This window comes from Malus domestica, chromosome 11 (assembly GCF_042453785.1).
Source record: "Malus domestica chromosome 11, GDT2T_hap1".
Classification (NCBI taxonomy): Eukaryota; Viridiplantae; Streptophyta; class Magnoliopsida; order Rosales; family Rosaceae; genus Malus; species Malus domestica.
The window spans coordinates 28,004,834-28,022,666 of record NC_091671.1 but is presented as its reverse complement, the minus strand read 5'-3'; the positions used below and the strand labels follow the sequence as shown (position 1 = coordinate 28,022,666).

Here is a 17,833-nt window from a genome sequence, read left to right as displayed (position 1 = left end):
TAGCCAATCTAGGTGAACCACATACATCTTGTGTTTGCTCTCCTGTCTCTATCATTTTACATACTTATCCACACTAATGACCGGAGTAATCTAGTGAAGGTCACAAACTTAATACTTTCTGTTGTACCAAAGTCCTCACTGAGTTTGTGCATCAACAATTCTTAAGTCCTTACCTTTTTGCATTGGTAATGGATGAGTTAACAGGAAATATTCAAGATATTATTCCTTGGTGTATGCTTTACACAGACGATATAGGGTTGATAGATGAAACTTAGGAATGGGTAAATGCAAAGCTTAACCTTTGGAGAGAAGTGTTGGAATCTAAAGGTCTTCGCCTAAGCCGATCAAAGACATAATATATGGAATACAAGCGGGATGGATGAAGTGGAAGAGTGCATCCGGCGTGTTATGTGACCGTCGTATGCCACTGAAGCTCAAGGGAAAATTTTATCGGACGGCAATAAGGTCGGCGATGCTGTATGGCACAAAATGTTGGGCGGTGAAGCATCAATACGTACACAAAATGGGTGTAGCAGAGATGAGGATGCTTCGTTAGAGGTGTGGGCTCACGAGAAAGGATAAGATTAGGAATGAGTGGGTTGGACATGTGCAAAGAAAGCCTACTGACGCTCCAGTTCGAAGATGTGACTACGGGACAGAGGTTCAAGGCCAAAGGGGTAGAGGAAGACCTAGGAAAACTTTGGAAGACCCTAAGAAAAGACTTAGAGTACTTGGATCTAACGGAGGACATGACACAAAACCGAGCGCAATGGCGTTCTAGGATTCACATAACCGACCCCACTTAGTGGGAAAAGGCTTTGTTGTTGTAATCGAATTTCCTTTGCATAAATGCTAGATTTGTTGCAGTGGGGGCCGCAAATCCTACCCCCTGTTTGTTACTTTGTTCCAATTGTTGCAATCAATTTTTCATCGTTTATTTGGTCAATTCTTGCATTGTTTTATTTGGTGAATTCTTGATTAACGACTGTTTCTTCTTGCTTTGTCTAATTGGGTAACTTAAGAATTTCATCTGTTGATTAAATTTCATGTGAGAATTTTTTGTCCTGATGGATCTTTTTTTTTACCATTATTCATTTTTTTTAATTATGTACCTGAGTTCGGTATTCCTTTGGAGTCTCTGCAAGTTTAAAGTAATATGTTGTTGTTGTTTTGATTGTGCGTTTTGTGACTTACGCTATTTTAATAAGAATGTTTTCAATTTGCTGCAATCTCAATCTCAATGGGTATTTTATGATACGCCTTATCAGTGAATTTATCTACATTTTTCAAATGTTGGTCTCGACGATTGTGATCACTGCACTGTGGATTTTGTTTCAATTCCTAAATTTTGTCGAACATTTGACAAGTGCTTCTTGAATAAATTTCGAGTAAAGAATGTCCAAATATGACAATTTCAGGGTTTCAAATTCATTGGAAAATATAAAATAATATTGCATAGTTTCTGATTAATGCGAAAAATTGGTACTTTTGTGGTGATATATGCTTTTGGAGAAAGTTGTAAAGTTTGATACTTTCCAACTTTAATCTACTTTTTCCGTTGTCTTAAGGTATAGATCCCCACATTTAATTTACTTTCCAGGAGCAGTTTGAAGGATTAAAATGTTGTCATTTGGTACAGATGATCTTGGTTTAGCAAATTGATAGCGAGATGGAACACTCCTAACTGCTTTGTAACTCCTAAATACGTTGTAAGTTCTACTCACTCATCCTATAAGAGTTGCTTCATAATTGTAATATTCAAAATCAGATGGCTTTTTTAGTTATGGTTCGATTATTATTTTGCTTTTCAATTGTTATTCTTCATTTTTGATGTGGTTGCTGTTTGTGATTTCCATTCAATATGATCCATACTCTCAGTTTTCTTTTCAGAATTCCTCTCTTTGCCTTTTCCCAATGTTAATATTTTTCTCCATGATAGAAATTTTGGGGTCTATGTATATATATATATATATATATATATATTAATTTAGATCCTACAAATTGATGATGGAATTAAATTCAACGCTGCTCATTGTTCCTTTTTAGATAAGGTTGTACAGGAGCAAGACGTAGCACCGCAGCATCGCGCGGGCAATCTTGCTAGTATTTAACAGAACTTTGTAATTTTTTTCTTAAAACCTATGCGCAGCTTGGCATTTAATATAAATTTAATCCACAATCCTGATTGAAACAGCACGTCCACAACTGAATGCTGGTAAATTAAAACCAGACATTCTAGATTTCATTGGAAGCACAAAGTTTGACAACTACATTAACTCTGAGATTACCATTACTTGAATAATGTACTTAATCATAACACATTTGTAACAAAAAATATAGCATATAAAAATACACTTGCAAGCTGCAGCTTGATCATCCGATTCTGATGGTTGAGTAATCCCATACTCACCAATTATTTTCGACATTATCAAAACAGTTACCAAGTTGACTAGTGCACAGTGAAGATTTGGACTGTTAATTGTCATTCAAACTACTCGTAACTAGAATTCGATCTCGTTGTGTACTCTGCCACGAGCTGAGCGAATGACGATGATTTGTTTTCCAGCAATCTTGCTGGAGAATTATATTCCTCAATAAGCCCTGCAACACGATCAAAAATATGTTAAAGTAAAAACAAAGGGGATCATTAGGAATGTTGGATGGATTCATATGGCAATACTAACCGTGACTTAGAAGCAGAACCATGTCACTGTCAAGAACAGAAGTTATACGATGCGCAATAGTAATGACTGTGCAGTCAGTAAAGTGTTGTCGAAGGGTCTGCTGGATCAGATTATCTGTAGCCGTATCAACCGATGCAGTAGCTTCATCAAGCACCAAAACCTTACTTTTCTTCAGGAGCACACGGCCAAGGCAGACCAGCTGTCTCTGACCCATACTCCAGTTCTCTCCGTTCTCGCTAACTGCAGCAATTCTCGAAACATAAGCACGAATAATTTCCATGACATAGCATGAAATTGAGAGCATCTATATAGCCTCTAAATTAAGAAAAAACCTGTGGAATCCAGCTTTCCTTCCTTTTTCCTAACTTCATCTCCAAGTTGGCACTTTTCGAGGGCCTAAAACAAATAAAAGACATGTTAACGAGTGACTCCAATTTGGAACTAAAAAGTCAGATACAGAAGAACATTTAGTGGGAACAAAATTCCTATCATCAATGTAACCAACCAACCTCCCAAATTTGTTTGTCCGTGTACTCTTCAAGCGGGTCCAGATTGCTTCTTACAGTCCCTTCAAACATGGTTGGGTCCTGAGGGATAATGCTCAGCCTAGACCTCAAGTCATGCAGTCCAATTGAACAGATATCAATACCATCTATCAAAATCTGGCCGGCAGAAGGATTCACAATCCGGAAAAGGGTCTGTATGAGAGTTGATTTGCCACTGCCAGTTCTCCCCACAATCCCAGTTTTCATTCCCCCAGGAAAGGTACATGTGAGACCCCGCAACACAAGTGGCATGTGTGGAGCATAGCGAACCTACATAAACATGAAATAACAGTCATAAACATGACTGATCCTATATCGTATGAAGAAATAAACCAGAACAGAAGGTACCTGAAGATCACGGATATCAACTTCTCCATGTAATGGCCAAGAACGATCCGGCTGATTGGATTCTATTACAAGAGGAGGTTCACTGGGAATATTAGTGTACTGTAGTAATCTCTCCACTGATATTATTCTGTTCTCTACATTGCAAAGATTCCATATACACCGAGCTTGCAACATGTTTAGATTTAGTCCATATGTGACAGCCAATCCCGCAATGCCTTTTGGGTAAAAAATGCAAACCAAATAAGAAAAAGAGAATTTCTAGATTTGCAAACAATTATTTCAAGAATAATCAGTAAAACAAAAGATGAATATCACTTGCCTGGATCAATTACCCCCGCTGGAATAGAGATCAAGAAAATCAAAGAAAATCCAAATGTGATAGATGACAACATATCCAAGCGAAAACATAGCCATTCCATTGCAGCTGCAGTATGGAACTTAGGCCGACCAAAACTATCGTTCAATTTCATATTTGTATCCCTGAATCTTGATTCTTGATCGAAGCTTCTAATAGTTGTTGACCCGGAAATTGTTTCGGCAAAATGTTGTATCACTGGAGATTTGCATACTCCAACCAACCGTGCTAGTTCTCTTGCTGAAGGAATGTAGTATTGCTGCATCAATATAAATTCGTGAGCATTTTATTTAACATGATTCTTATATATTCCGGGCTGTAACAGGAGTAAACTTTTGCGTCACTAAGGAAGCCAAGTTCAAGCATGTATAGGTATGAATAAAGAGCATCAACAGAGCATGAACAACATAAGAATTAAAACTGAAGTATTTTCCAGTTGAATTCATGTGATAAGTTGACCTACCTATAAGATAGGAGCATTCGGACAAAGTGAGAAGAATTACCTGATACCAGATACAGATTGCAACCACGGGGATAAAAATGATGAAAACCTGCCATGCAACCTGTGACATCACTGCAATAATTCCTACAAGCTGGATTGTTGAGTTAGCAAGGGCCCCAAGTTGAATCGACATGTTCATGTCCACAACATTTTGGTCAGTAGAAGCCTGCAAGAAATTATTTAGCAACATTGATTCGAATACTGATTTTAGAAATATATTTTGCTTTGAACCACCAATCAGGCATGATATTAAAAATATATTTCGCTTACTCTGTTAAGGATTCGTCCACTTGGAGTCGAATCAAAGAAAGACATTGGAGCACGGAAAATGCAATGGTGCATTTTACTAAAGAGTATAGTTGCTGTCTTGTACCCAGCTGTTGCAAGAAACATGGATCTGAAGAGAACACAAAAAGAACTTCCAATAGCCAAAGCAACGTACACAATTATCATTGTAGAGCTTGTAACCGCAGGTTTCGCATCCTCAGACACGGGAGTTGCCCAAGCCATCCAGTAATTGCTTCCAATTTGAAGGATCTGAAACAGAATTTGTCCAAGCAATATAAAAGGCACAAGAGCTCCTCCGTAAGCTGTGGTGAGATACTTCCAGTACACTGAAAACCCAACTCTACCTTTCTCTCTCTCTTCTTCTTGAACAATCTGCCCCTTTAGCTCACCTACATCATCTGTTTTACTATTTTGAACATCACTGCTTTCTTTTTTTTGGACAACCCCATCAGTACTAGCCGAATTTCCTTCTTCTTTGCTAACATTTATTTGTTCAGCAGGCCCCTCTTCTACAGAATTAAGTGCGGACAAAGCTTCCTCATGCGCTCCCACAAGTTCCTCAAAATCAGTTCCGGAATTAAGAATATCATTGAACTTTCCAGCTTGACTAATCCTTCCATCCTTCATGACCTGATGACAAGGAGTAACTTTGAGTGGACATATACCAAGTAGATAGTATCACGTATTATGAATTGGAATTTCAAAAAAGAAAAAAAAGCTCTGTGGATAGTTTACCAATATAAGATCAGCAGCCGGCAAGAACTCCACTTGATGAGTGACATAAATTACTGTTTTCGAACTCAACAGGCCTAGCAAGCATTCCTGTTGTGGAATTGTCAAGTAAATAAATCAGTCGTGAAGTGTCAAACAAAAGAATAATATCGATGCATATGTCAATAGTTCAATGATGCAAATAACTTTGAAGATTCAGTTTATTACATATGGCATCATACTAGAATAGAGAAATGAAATACCTTAAAAAGGTGGGATCCTGTATGAGCATCAACGGCACTAAAAGGATCATCAAATAGATAAATATCAGCATCTTGGTACATGGCACGTGCAATTTGTATTCTTTGCTTCTGCCCGCCACTTAAATTGATTCCTCTCTCCCCTATAACCGTCTGATCACCAAACGATAGAACTTCCAGGTCCTTCTTTAACGAACACGCTTCTAGAACCCTCTCATAACTTTCTCTGTCCATCTGTTTACCAAACAATATGTTTTCTTCTATTTTTCCACTCTGTATCCATGGTGACTGAGAAACATAGGCCTTGGTCCCACACAACTTTAGAGTCCCAGATATCTTCGGAACTTCTCCCAGAATGCAAGAAAGTAAGCTCGACTTGCCCGAGCCAACAGTACCACAAACAGCAACTCTCATACCACGGCTCACTTTGAAATTTATATCCTTCAATGTTGGATTAGGGGAAGATAAATCCCAAGAGAAATTCCCATCGACTATCTCAACTGCTGTATCAGAACTACCTCTTGGGATGTTCTCTATAACATCCGGCTGCAAGTCATCAAGACAAAGGAATGATGCAATTCTATCAAGAGATACCTTAGTTTGTGCTATCATTGAAATTGTATCTGGAAGACAGTAAATAGGCTCTTGAAGAATCCTGAACGTTGCAAGTGCAGATAAGATCTTCCCGGATTCGAGTGGGATTCCCAAAAGCGTGCAAGAAACAAAAGTGACCACAGACACAAATGTTGGGGCACCCCAGAAGACAAATGAGGTCATGGCCCAAGTGTAAACAAACTTTCGTAACCATCCTGCCTCTGACTTCCGGAGCTCATTAATTTTAGAGAGAAACTTCATCTCCCATGCTTGAAGCTTGAGAATTCTCATGTTCCTCAAGATCTCAGATGTTGCCTTCATCCTTTTATCTTTTGACTTCATTAACTTGTCCTGAAACTTCTTCTGCAAGGACCCTAGGGGAACATTTGCCAACATAACAATTATCGTTGCAATCAATGTTGCGATAGCTGCAAGACCAAGATTTATGTACAAAATCACTAGGGCGAAGCCAACTTGTACAAGGATGATCCATGGATAGTGTATGTACCAAATGAAGTCACCGATCCTCTCAGCATCGACAGTCATAAAATTGATAATCTCACCGCTTGTGTGGCCCTGCTTGGACTGGCATGACAAGGTCAAACCCTTGTTGTAGATGGCTGTAACAAGTACTGCTCGGATTCTTACTCCTGCCTGTTGCGTCTTAAAAAACCAGTGCCTTTGAGTGAGGCACTCCACGAGCTTTGCAAACAAAAATGCAGAAACCAAAACATAGCCTTCATTTTTGAACTGCCGTCGCCCATAGAGGTATTGAACAAGTGTGTCGATCAGATATGGACCGACAAAAGACGCCATTGTGTAAAAAATCCCAAATGAAGCGGTCAAGAGAATCTCTTTCCAGGCTGAGAAGATTAATGCCTTCACCAGATGAAGTGTGGTAACTCTGCCGCTCCCACCACACCCCACATGAAGCCTACTTTTAAAACGAGGATAGGACCCAAATACACTGTCAACCTTATCTAGTTCAGGAACATCCTCAAGGTCTAACGCCTTCTTATTGCCAGCCGCAATTAGAGGACCCATCCAAGCAAAAGTAAGAATGCTGAAAATTCCAGCGTTCGAATAAGGGTTAACATTTGTTCCCCCTCTCGACTTATTTGACTCTCTATCATTACCTACACCAGTACTACGATTACCGTTCAAAAGGGGTTCCTCAAGAACAGAATCTCTGCCCTCTTTCTTCCCCAAAAACCCCACATACATGAAAAACAAACCCGAAAGAACACAGACAACATCGAAAACCAAAGATTTAACAGGCAACGAAACACGGTCCTTGTGAAGAACAATGTCAATGACAAGGGAATAGCAAGAAATAGAGAAATAGAAACCCCACCAAACTCTCAGAAAGTTTGGGAACTTAATGGATTCAGCAGAATTGGAGAATTGGGTATGCAAATAAACACAAACTGCACCCCAAGAGAGTGTTCTAACAGCTAAATCCAAAAGGGTCACTACTTTTTCATCAGACCAACCATTTTTGTACCAACAAAAGTAGTTCAATAAACAAAAAACAAGACTAAAGCCAGAAACACTGAAAGCACAAATTAAAGCCTGCTTGTAGTACGAATTTTGACTATTCGAAAACCTCTGTTTCGGAGCCTCTCCTCCTCCTCCATCACCCCCCTTGAATTTCCTCCACAACCAAGAGAAGAACAACACAAATACCAACACTATGTGTAATGAACCAGAAAACCCACGTATAAAAACTGGTTTGAGCAGAAAATGGGTGCCTGGATGCATCAGTGATGCGTAGTGTGAGAAGAAGGTTGAGAGAGTACCGTGGTTTGATGAACCAATAAACTCCATGAATTTTGTTATTGGACGAAGATTTTTTAGTGTTGTTTATATAGGGGGGAGAGAGGTGTGAGAGTGGAGAGAAATGTCAAAGTTGAATTTTCCTGGGGCGGTGGCTAACGTAGTGCCCAAGACTCAGAGCATTTCGAATGAATGTCCTTGTTTAGGGACTCCCACTAGAGAGGCTTTCACGTGACGGAGATCACTATGTCAAGTAATTATTATCATTATGATTTGTTGATTAAATTGTTATTGGTAAGTTGTTTATTAAATTTGTAATTTGTAAGTTGGTTATTTTTGTCAAAACATTCAAGAGAAATGCTAAAGAGACTCTTCAAAGTGAGATTCTACATTAACTTTCTGCCACCTTATTTTTTTACACACTGTTTTATAATGTTGACATAAAAATTAACGTTAAACAGTAAGCTACAGAGAGTTTATGAAGAGTTCTACTTTAAGAGAGTCTCCTTAGCATTTCTTAACTTTCAATTAACATCGTTGCCCTTGCACTATGGTGTGTCTTAAGCGTCAAATCTTGGGTTTGGAGTGGCAAGGTCGAAGTGGTTGATTGGTTATCCTAATTGTTTTGGAAGGATTAATTATTCCATAAAAACACACATGATGATGAGATTATGGTGGGGTTATCTCTTTTCTAATCACTCTTAAGTCAGTTCATTACTTATTCTATTTACTAGACCTTAGACTTTTGTGTTTTGTTTTCAAAGCAAGAAAGCTGACAAGTTTGAATCTTCGACGAGCATCACCCTCGGACTTAATTTCAAGTTCACAAAAAGTTCACTTAATTTCGAGCACATCTTTTGACTAAAGTATTGGAAAAAGCTTGTCAAGTGGGACATCAAATTCCAAATTGTTGAAATATTGCATATTGACCGTATCTTTGAAAAAAGAATAGTTTAAATATCTTAACTCTTCTCCAATTAGCATCGAGGTCTCTTATGATAAAACCTCACCCAACGGATTATGCAGGTGATAATTATCAAGTTGTGGACAATATTGATATTATTAGAGTGGATCTTTGGTCCATCTCTTTAATAATTAAATTCCATGTTGAATTTTGATGCATTTTTTGAATTCCCATGGTTTTGAAGTGGTATGTCCCCCTTTTTGGACGAAGTTGTTAACACCTTTAAACTTTTTAAGTTTGAGAAATGCTAAGGAAACTCCTCAAAGTTGGATTCTTCATGGACTTTCTGCTACTTCTTTTTTTTTGCACAATGTTTTATAATGTTGACACGAAAATTGTTCTAAGAAGATGAGGTGTCGGAGAGTCCATGAAGAGTCCAACATTTGAGAAATGCTAAGGAGACTCTCTCAAATTAGGACTCTCCATAGACTTTCCATCATCTCATTTTTTTACACATTGTTTTATGATGGTGACACGAAAAATTGTGTACAAGGATGAGGTGGCAGAGAGAGAGTCTATGAAGAATTCCACTTTAAGAAAATCTCCTTAGCATTTTTCTTTATTTTTTTAGTAATATTATTTATAAGTAAAAAAAAATTAAATTTGATTTCTTTAGAGAATAGTTTAATACCTATTGTTATAACAGACTGACACACCCCGACCTAAATCAAGGCATGCTGATCGTCACATGAGGGTGACGTAGCCATGTGCATAGTGCGGAAGCAATAGAGATATAAAGAAATACGAATAAATAAAGACCAAGTTACCAGCAATACTAGCTAGGAGAAAGTGCTAGTGCGAGATTAAGTGTGAAATACACAATCAGAGCATAAATAGCCTAAGTGCAGTCAAGCAAGACAAGTACTAATTATACAACACCCAAGGGTGATCCTATGTTTATGATGTTCTGTCAGAACCACCGTCGAAATCCCTGTGAGCCACCAAAGCACTTCTACCCAAAACCTGGAGGGGCGCAAAACAAAAAGTGTGAGTGGGCAAAAACAAAGCTTTTCAAAATCAATTTCTCAAAAGTTCTAACCCCTCTCCGTAAAACCTATATAATTTCCCAGAAATTAATATATGCTATAACATAAATCATGCTCTGGATGAAAATCCATAGAAATATACCATGCGAAAGTATCTCAATGAAATGCTATAAGTAATCCAGTTAAAATATATCAATGCCAGATATCATATCAGCCGGATCCACTTAACGTCACCTGCGTGGCTGAGTATATAGCTCATAACCAATCTCAATCATATCAAATCCTGCACACAAGTCGAAACCACCTAAGGTGATCTGTACGACAAGACTATGTGTAAAATAAATATGCTCTAGTGTTACGATCACGTGAAGACTGTGCGAATGACAGCGGGTCACCTACGAGTCAAAACCACCTAAAGTGGTATGTATGACAAGCCTGTGCACCTAACTTGGATCCAAGGTGAGCATATGGTGTGGGATACTACGTTCGCCAACCGTCTGGAGGCGTAGGACGACGACAAAGCTGACTCGAAGGTTAATCCACCAAAGGAGGAAACCAACAAAATGGAAGAACCTCTGGTGGAGAAAGCGGAAGAGAAGCTGGACTAAGCAACAGCGTTCATGAGATCTTTCTCTATCCAGCAGCTGCAGGAGATGATCACTAGCACCATCAAGGCGCAGTACCAAGAGAGCTCGTATAAATCCGTGTTGTACTCAAAGCCTTACTCAAAAAAGATAGACGCCTTGAGGATGTTAAGGGGTTATTGGCCGCCAAAGTTCATGCAATTCGATGGAAAGGGCAATCCTAAACAACATATTGCGTATTTCATCGAAACCTGCAACAATGTTGGGACAGAAGGAGACTACCTCATTAAGCAGTTCATGCACTCACTAAAAGGTAACTTTTTTTACTGGTAGACTGACCTTGAGCCCGAGTCTATAAAAAACTAGGATCAGCTTGAAAGGGAATTCCTTAACCGTTTCTATAACACTCGCTGCTGAAGTTGACGAGTACGAAGCAATGGAAGGACGAACCTATCGTCAACTACATCAATAGATGGTGTTCATTAAGTCTAGATTGCAAGGATCGACTTTCTGAAACCTCCGCCATTGAGATGTGTGTTCAAGGCATGCGCTAAGGATATGTGTTCAAGGCATGCGCTGAGGGCTACACTACATCCTTCAAGGCATAAAGCCAATAACATTTGAAGAATTGACAACTCGTTCCCACGACATGGAGCTGAGTATCGCTAACCATAGGAAAAATGAGCCAATCACCGACTTAAAAAATGACAAGGTGTTCGCTCCGAATGTAGACAAGACTGGGAAAAAGCCTACCAAGGAAGCTTGTACCATCAACACTACCCTTATTAAGACCTCCCTTACACCAGTCAAAATCTCCTCCGAGAACAAAGCAATAGAGATAAAGAGAGATGACCCTTCTCATACCCAAGATAGGTTCAAAAACACTTTGAGGGAGTTGGAGTAGAAAACCTACCCTTTTCTGGACTCTGACATGGCCGTAATGCTTGACGACCTGTTAGAAAAGAAAGTGATCAAGCTACTCGAATGCACGCGCACTGAAGAGATGAATTACGTTAACGATCCTAAGTAATGCTAGACATCCTGTTGGCAAATGCTTCGTCTTTAAGGAGCTCATCATGAAGTTGGCACAATAAGGACGAATTGAACTCGCCATTGAAGACACCGCTGCAACACACACTACTACAATTATGTTAGGATCCTTCGATCCCGTGCCTCTCCAAGTGACGCATGCCCACTCTCATCCCTGTTCAAGTTGCAAGGCATCTTCTACACAACCATCGCTGGGGGCAAGTGACCAAAATGCACTTACTGACGATGAATAAGGATGGACACTGGTGACCTACAAAAAGACAAGGAAGCCAAGACCACAAGCCACACAGCCAAAGATGGAACAAGGGAGAAACCACCGCTACTGCAACAATAGGAAACCCAAAAAGAGTGTAAGAGCTGCCAAGCCAACATATGTAGGGGAACCTATAAAGCAGGAGCCATGCATTCACGTCTCCTTGCACGAGTACTTCCCAAAGGATTTCTTCCAATAGTGCACTACTGCTACCTGTCACATGGTTGAAGTAGAGATAGAAGAGCCCTCGAAAAACAAAGTTATCGCTGTCGAGGAAGAGAAAACTTTCACACCCAAAGATGATCTACTGGAACACTTTAGCATCGAGGAGGCTTTGCGATTGCCCAAGGAGATGCGAAAAGCATTAGTAGCGGTCTTGGCGAGTCCCGATGACCAAGAGGTGTAGAAAGCAAAGACAAAGGTTTGAAGCTTCAGCCACATGAATATGCCACATGTTGTGCCGCCCATGACACGATCAACTTCACTGACGAAGACTTGCTGCTAGGGTCAAAGCCTCACAACCGTCCTCTCTTCATCTCTGGGTACGTGAGAGAGAACAAAATCAACTACATGCTTGTAAATGGTGTTTCGGCCATAAACATCATGCCAAAGTTAACAATAACCATAATCAGCATTAAGGTGGATGAACTATCCCGAAGCTGCCTCTTAATCCAAGGTTTTAACTAAAGAGGACAAAGAGCAATGAGCATGATTCGAGTTGAGATAACCATTGGCGAACTCAAGTCAAGCACATTATTCCACATGATTAATGCAAGAACTTCCTACGCTTACGAAGGCCTTGGATCCACGAGAATGGAATGGTGACATCCACCCTCCACCAATGCCTAAAGTTCTACCGAGTATGGGTGAAGGTAATACAAGGTGATACCAAGCCGTTCATCGAAGTCAAATCACACTTTGCGGACGCTAAGTTCTACATGGATGAAGACATAGTACTTGAAGCTCTTCCAAAAGAGATCAATCCCACAGGCAAAGCCGTACCCAAAAATAAGGAGTGGCAAGCCGTGCCCAAGAAGCAAGAAGGAGAAGCTGTGCCATCTTCAAGCAAAAGCAATGATGAGCCTGCTAAGCCCACAATAATCAAAGGGAGTGTGACGCCTTCAAAAGGACCAAACACACCCGTCTTCCGATACATCCCAATGTCGAGAAGAAAGAATGGGCAATCCCCATTCGAAACTGGAACAAGCAAAGTCAACACACAGCTGCACAAGAACGATGTAAAGTTGCTCAAGACAAATACCGTTTTACCCCAAACACAGCTATGCGACACTAAAGTTTCAAAACCACTGCAAGGTTTTGTAAAATCCCTGCCAAAGGGGGTGGGACCAAGCTCTATTCTAACCAAAAGGACCGAAGAAAGTTTCGACCCAAACGCCTACAAACTCATGTCAAAGGCCGGGTACGATTTTGCCTCATTTTCAAATCTTGGAAAAAAGGAATCAAATACCGTCAACGACAAAGAACGTGACCTCATGAAGACTAAAAAGAAGTTGAAGAAGCATGGTTACGAAGTTGACAACAACAAACTTGGACTTGGCTTCACACCAAATACACTCGTAAAGGTTTCAGGAAAAGCGAAAAACGCCAGTGCTTAACACATCAACGTGAGCATTGAAAAAAAGACAAGAGAAGCCTAAACCCTCCATTCGAACGTCAGTATTCGATTAACTGACCCGTTCAAAACATAGAATTTCGACACTTGATCACATTAATGGTCAAGATTGCATCTTCGTCTTCAATAGCCTTAACATGCTAACACCAACGTTGTCAAAACCCAAGAAATAAAGCAACACGGCTAGCTTTCCTCAACAGCGATCGGCCTTGGAAAGACTTGAAGAAACCAAGAAGCCTTCTAGAAAGAGGAAGACAATGCCAAAGGAAGAAAAGCTCAACAATTTAGCAGAAAAAGACGACGTTCAAAGCTCGATTCCTTCAAGGATGAAACACTAAGCAACCTTGGAGGTGGACACAAAAGGACCACTGACGGTAAGGAGGTGCACCATCATCCACACCGGCTAATCTTCACGTCAACAAGCCCGATGGGATATCTCTGAAAAGGAAGTCCAAGACATCTTCCACATCACAATTCAAGAAGATGAAGAAGATGAAATCCCCAATGAAGATGTCACTGCTGTGCCACCACAACTTGAGGATGGGGGCAAGCCATGGTTGATGACTTCAAGAAGCTCAACTTAGGCACAAGCGAGGAGCCAAAACCTATCTTGGTAAGTGCACTACTAAGCACGGACGAGGTCGAAGAGTACTAGCAACTTTTGCTGGAGTAGAAAGACATATTTGCTTGGACTTACAAAAAATGCCCGGCCTTAACCCTACCATTGTCGTGCATCACCTTGCAGTCAAGCCCGGCTCATCCCATAAATTGAGGCTGAGATTGACAAGCTGATCGAAGCAGGCTTCATTCGAGAGGTGCAATATCTTAAATGGATCTCTAACATCGTCATTGTCGTTAAGAAATTTGGAGAAATACGTGTTTGCGTAGACTTCCGAGACCTTAACGATGCTTGCCCGAATGATGAATTTCCTTTGCCAATCATCGACATCATGGTGAACGCAACCACTGGCCATAAGGCACTATCATTCATGGACGGCTGCTCTGGGTACAATCAAATCCACATGGCTCCCAAAAATGAGCAATTAATAGCCGTTCGTACTCCAAAAGGTATTAATGCCCTTTGGCTTAAAGAACGTTGGAGCTACATATCAACGAGCAATGCAGAATATCTTCAACGACATGCTACACAAAAATGTAGAATGTTACGTAGACGATGTAGTTGTCAAGACTAAGAAGAAATCTGATCACTTGAAGGATTTATGAATGGTGTTCGACAAACTATGGCACTATAACCTCAAAATGAACCCGTTAAAGTATGCATTTAGCGTCAGTTCTGGGAAGTTCCTAGGCTTCATTATCAAGCACCGTGGCATTGAAGTGGACTAATCCAAGATCAACGCTATTCAAAGCATGCCCGAGCCAAGGAATCTACACAAGATGAAACGTCTACAAGGACGGCTAGCCTTCATCAGGCATTTTATCTCCAACTTTACTAGACGCTGTCAACCATTCAGTCAACTCATGAAGAAAGATGCTCCATTCATATGGGATGACGCCTGCTGTAATGCCTTTGAAAGCATAGAAAGGTACCTGGCAAACCCTTATCTTAGGAGCTCTCATGCCTGGAAAGCCACTCATCCTATTCATTACTGCACAAGAAGGTTTCATTGGAGCACTCTTAGCACAAGAAAATGAAGACCAAATGGAAAGAGCCCTCTACTAACTAAGTAGAACTCTCATTGTCGCTCAACTACTTACCAACCGAGAAGATGTGCCTTGCCTTAGTCTTTGCAGTCCAAAAGCTAAAACTCTACATGCATGCTTACATCATCCACTTGGTTGCTAAAGCCGACCCAATCAAGTACGTTATGTCTAAACCCGTTCTTATAGGGCGACTAGCTAAATGGGCATTGCTTCTCAATCAATACGAGATCATCTACATCCTAGCCAAAGCTGTCAAGGGACAAGCCCTAGCAGACTTCCTTGTATATTATGTAATACCAGCTGATTTGAAAATCTTACACGATTTGCCTGACGATGAGGTGTTCTACATCGACATCTTCTCGACATGGACAATGTTCTTCGATGGATCCGCACGAGCAGATGGAGCGGAGGCAGAAGTAGTATTCATGTCACCACAAAGATAAATACTACCCTATTATTTTCGATTAAGCGAGCTATGCTCCAACAACGTCGCTAAGTAAGCGCTAATTATCAGACTCCAAATGGTGATCGACATGGAAATCACAACGCTAAAAGTGTATGGCGACTCTAAGCTCATAATCAATCAACTCTTGGCTGAATATGAAGTGAGGAAAAATGATCTCATCCCATACTTCACTAGCAATTCAACTGCTACGAAAGTTTGAGGTTGTGATGCTAGAACATGTGCCAAGAAAAGAAAATCAAATGGTAAACGCTCTTGTTAACTTAGCCTCAAGTATGGTGCTAGGAGAAGACGAAGCTGCAGACATGCTAGTTTGCCAAAGATGGGTTATCTCGCTCGTCACTGAAATGCTACTAGATGATACAAACGTCATCTCAGTACTTTCAGTTGACACTAAAGAGTGAAGACAGCTGATTATCGACTACTTGGAGCATGGGAAGCTTCCGGAAGATCCTAGACGTCGCTCTGAAGTACGTCGACGAGCACCTCGCTTTCTCTACTACAAAGGAATACTTTACCGACGCTCTTTTGAAGGAATACTTCTAAGATACCTAGGTGAGGAAGAAGCCAATCAAGCTATGGAAGAAGCACATTCAGGCGTATACAGAGCAGATCAGTCTGGACCAAAGGTATATTTCCAGCTCAAACAAATGGGCTATTACTGGCCAAGCAAGGTGAATGATTGCCTAGAGAACGCCAAAAAGCGCCAAACCTGCTAGTTCCACGCTAGCTTCATACATCAACCGCTTAAGCCATTACACCATATGGTTGCTTCATGGCCATTTGAGGCATGGGGATTGGACGTCGTGGGACTAATAGCACCAAAATCATCTGTCGGAGAGGCCTACATCCTAGCCATAATGGATTACTTCTCCAAGTGGGCTGAAGTCGTATCCCTAAGAGAAGACAAGAAGAAAATTGTCATCTGTTTCATCAAGGAGCATATCATCTACTGATATGGTGTGCCTCGCTACATCATCACTGATAACGAAAAACAGTTCTCCAACCGACTTGTGGACGAGCTTTGCGAGAAATACAAGTTTAAGCAACACAAGTCTTCTATGTATCATGATCTAGCCAACAATCTTGTAGAAGCATTTAAAAAAATGTTATGCAACTTCCTAAAAAAGGTGATAATCCAAACAAAGAAAGACTGGCACGAAAGAATAAGCGAAGCACTTTGGGCGTATAGGACGACACATAGGACTCCTACCCAAGCTACGCCTTATTCTCTCGTATATGGCGTGGAAGCTGTTCTGCCGCTCAAAAGTCAAATCCCTTCACTAAGGATGGTTATACAAAAAGGCTTAACTGAAGAGAAAAACGCAAAGCTATGACTTCAAGAGTTAGAAGCACTCGACGAAAGAAGGCTCGAAGCTCAACAACATTTGGAATGCTACTAAGCACGGCTATCCAAGGCGTTCAACAAGAAGGTCCGCCCAAGGTCTTTCCAAACTGGAGATCTTGTCTTGGCATTACGAAGGCCCATCATCATAACTCACAAAACAAAAAGCAAATTCACATCAAAGTGGGATGGACCTTCGTAAGGTCTACACTAATGGTGCCTACTTAATCATGGTAAAAGACAGCTTGAAGATTGGCCTTATCAACGACAGATTCTTGAAGCGTTACTACCCTTAAATTGAACAAGCAATGTTCCTCGCCTGCACGAGCCTAAACATCACACGACACAATGCTTCTTCCTGCAAAAGCATAAACTGTGTACAGAAAAACAAAACAAAAAAAAAAAATCACCATCAAAATCGCCAAAACCCATCACCCCCCCTTGAACTACATCATGACTTGACCCCTCCTCAACCGAGGGTATGTAGGCAACTTGAGACTTTAAAAACTTCAAGTACAGTCACTTCATTAGCAAAAACACAAACAATTTAAAGAATAAAAAACAAATTCAAAATGTGAATACTTTATTTCTTTAAAGGAAGAATTTGGCTACAAAGCCTTATTACAACAATGAGCAAAGACAAAGAAGGCTTAAAGCACAAAAAATGGAAGACACTACTTGCAAGCTATGTCCCTAAAACTACGACAATGATCTTCAAGCAAGCTTTCCAAAGTCTTCAAAGTCTCTACATCGGTGGGAGACAAGGTAGGTACTTCCATGACCGCACCTCTCCCTTGCTCTAGGCGTAAAATCTCCTTTTGATGCTG

At 40.5% G+C, this 17,833-nt stretch overlaps 1 protein-coding gene across 1 annotated transcript; it reads right to left on the bottom strand.

Moving 5' to 3' along the window:
* Positions 1-2,198: 2,198 nt before the first annotated feature.
* LOC103448328 (ABC transporter C family member 3-like) lies at positions 2,199-8,139 on the bottom strand. The gene is made up of 10 exons (XM_070807412.1): positions 5,697-8,139; positions 5,458-5,544; positions 4,705-5,352; positions 4,436-4,600; positions 3,897-4,191; positions 3,578-3,792; positions 3,194-3,499; positions 3,017-3,080; positions 2,685-2,924; positions 2,199-2,601 (listed from the first exon to the last, which is right to left on the bottom strand). The coding sequence occupies exons 1-10, from the start codon at positions 8,112-8,114 to the stop codon at positions 2,492-2,494; spliced, it is 4,548 nt and encodes a 1,515-aa protein (XP_070663513.1). The 5' UTR covers positions 8,115-8,139; the 3' UTR covers positions 2,199-2,491.
* Positions 8,140-17,833: the final 9,694 nt, after the last annotated feature.

Bases quoted from the DNA above. Each gene is read 5' to 3' on its own strand.
- LOC103448328 (XM_070807412.1), bottom strand. From the start codon at position 8,114: ATGGAGTTTATTGGTTCATCAAACCACGGTACTCTCTCAACCTTCTTC. The intron at 4,601-4,704 runs GTAAGCGAAATA...AATTTCTTGCAG, and splicing joins GTGGACGAATCCTTAACAGA to GCTTCTACTGACCAAAATGT. The intron at 3,500-3,577 runs GTACCTTCTGTT...ATGTTTATGTAG, and splicing joins TTGATATCCGTGATCTTCAG to GTTCGCTATGCTCCACACAT.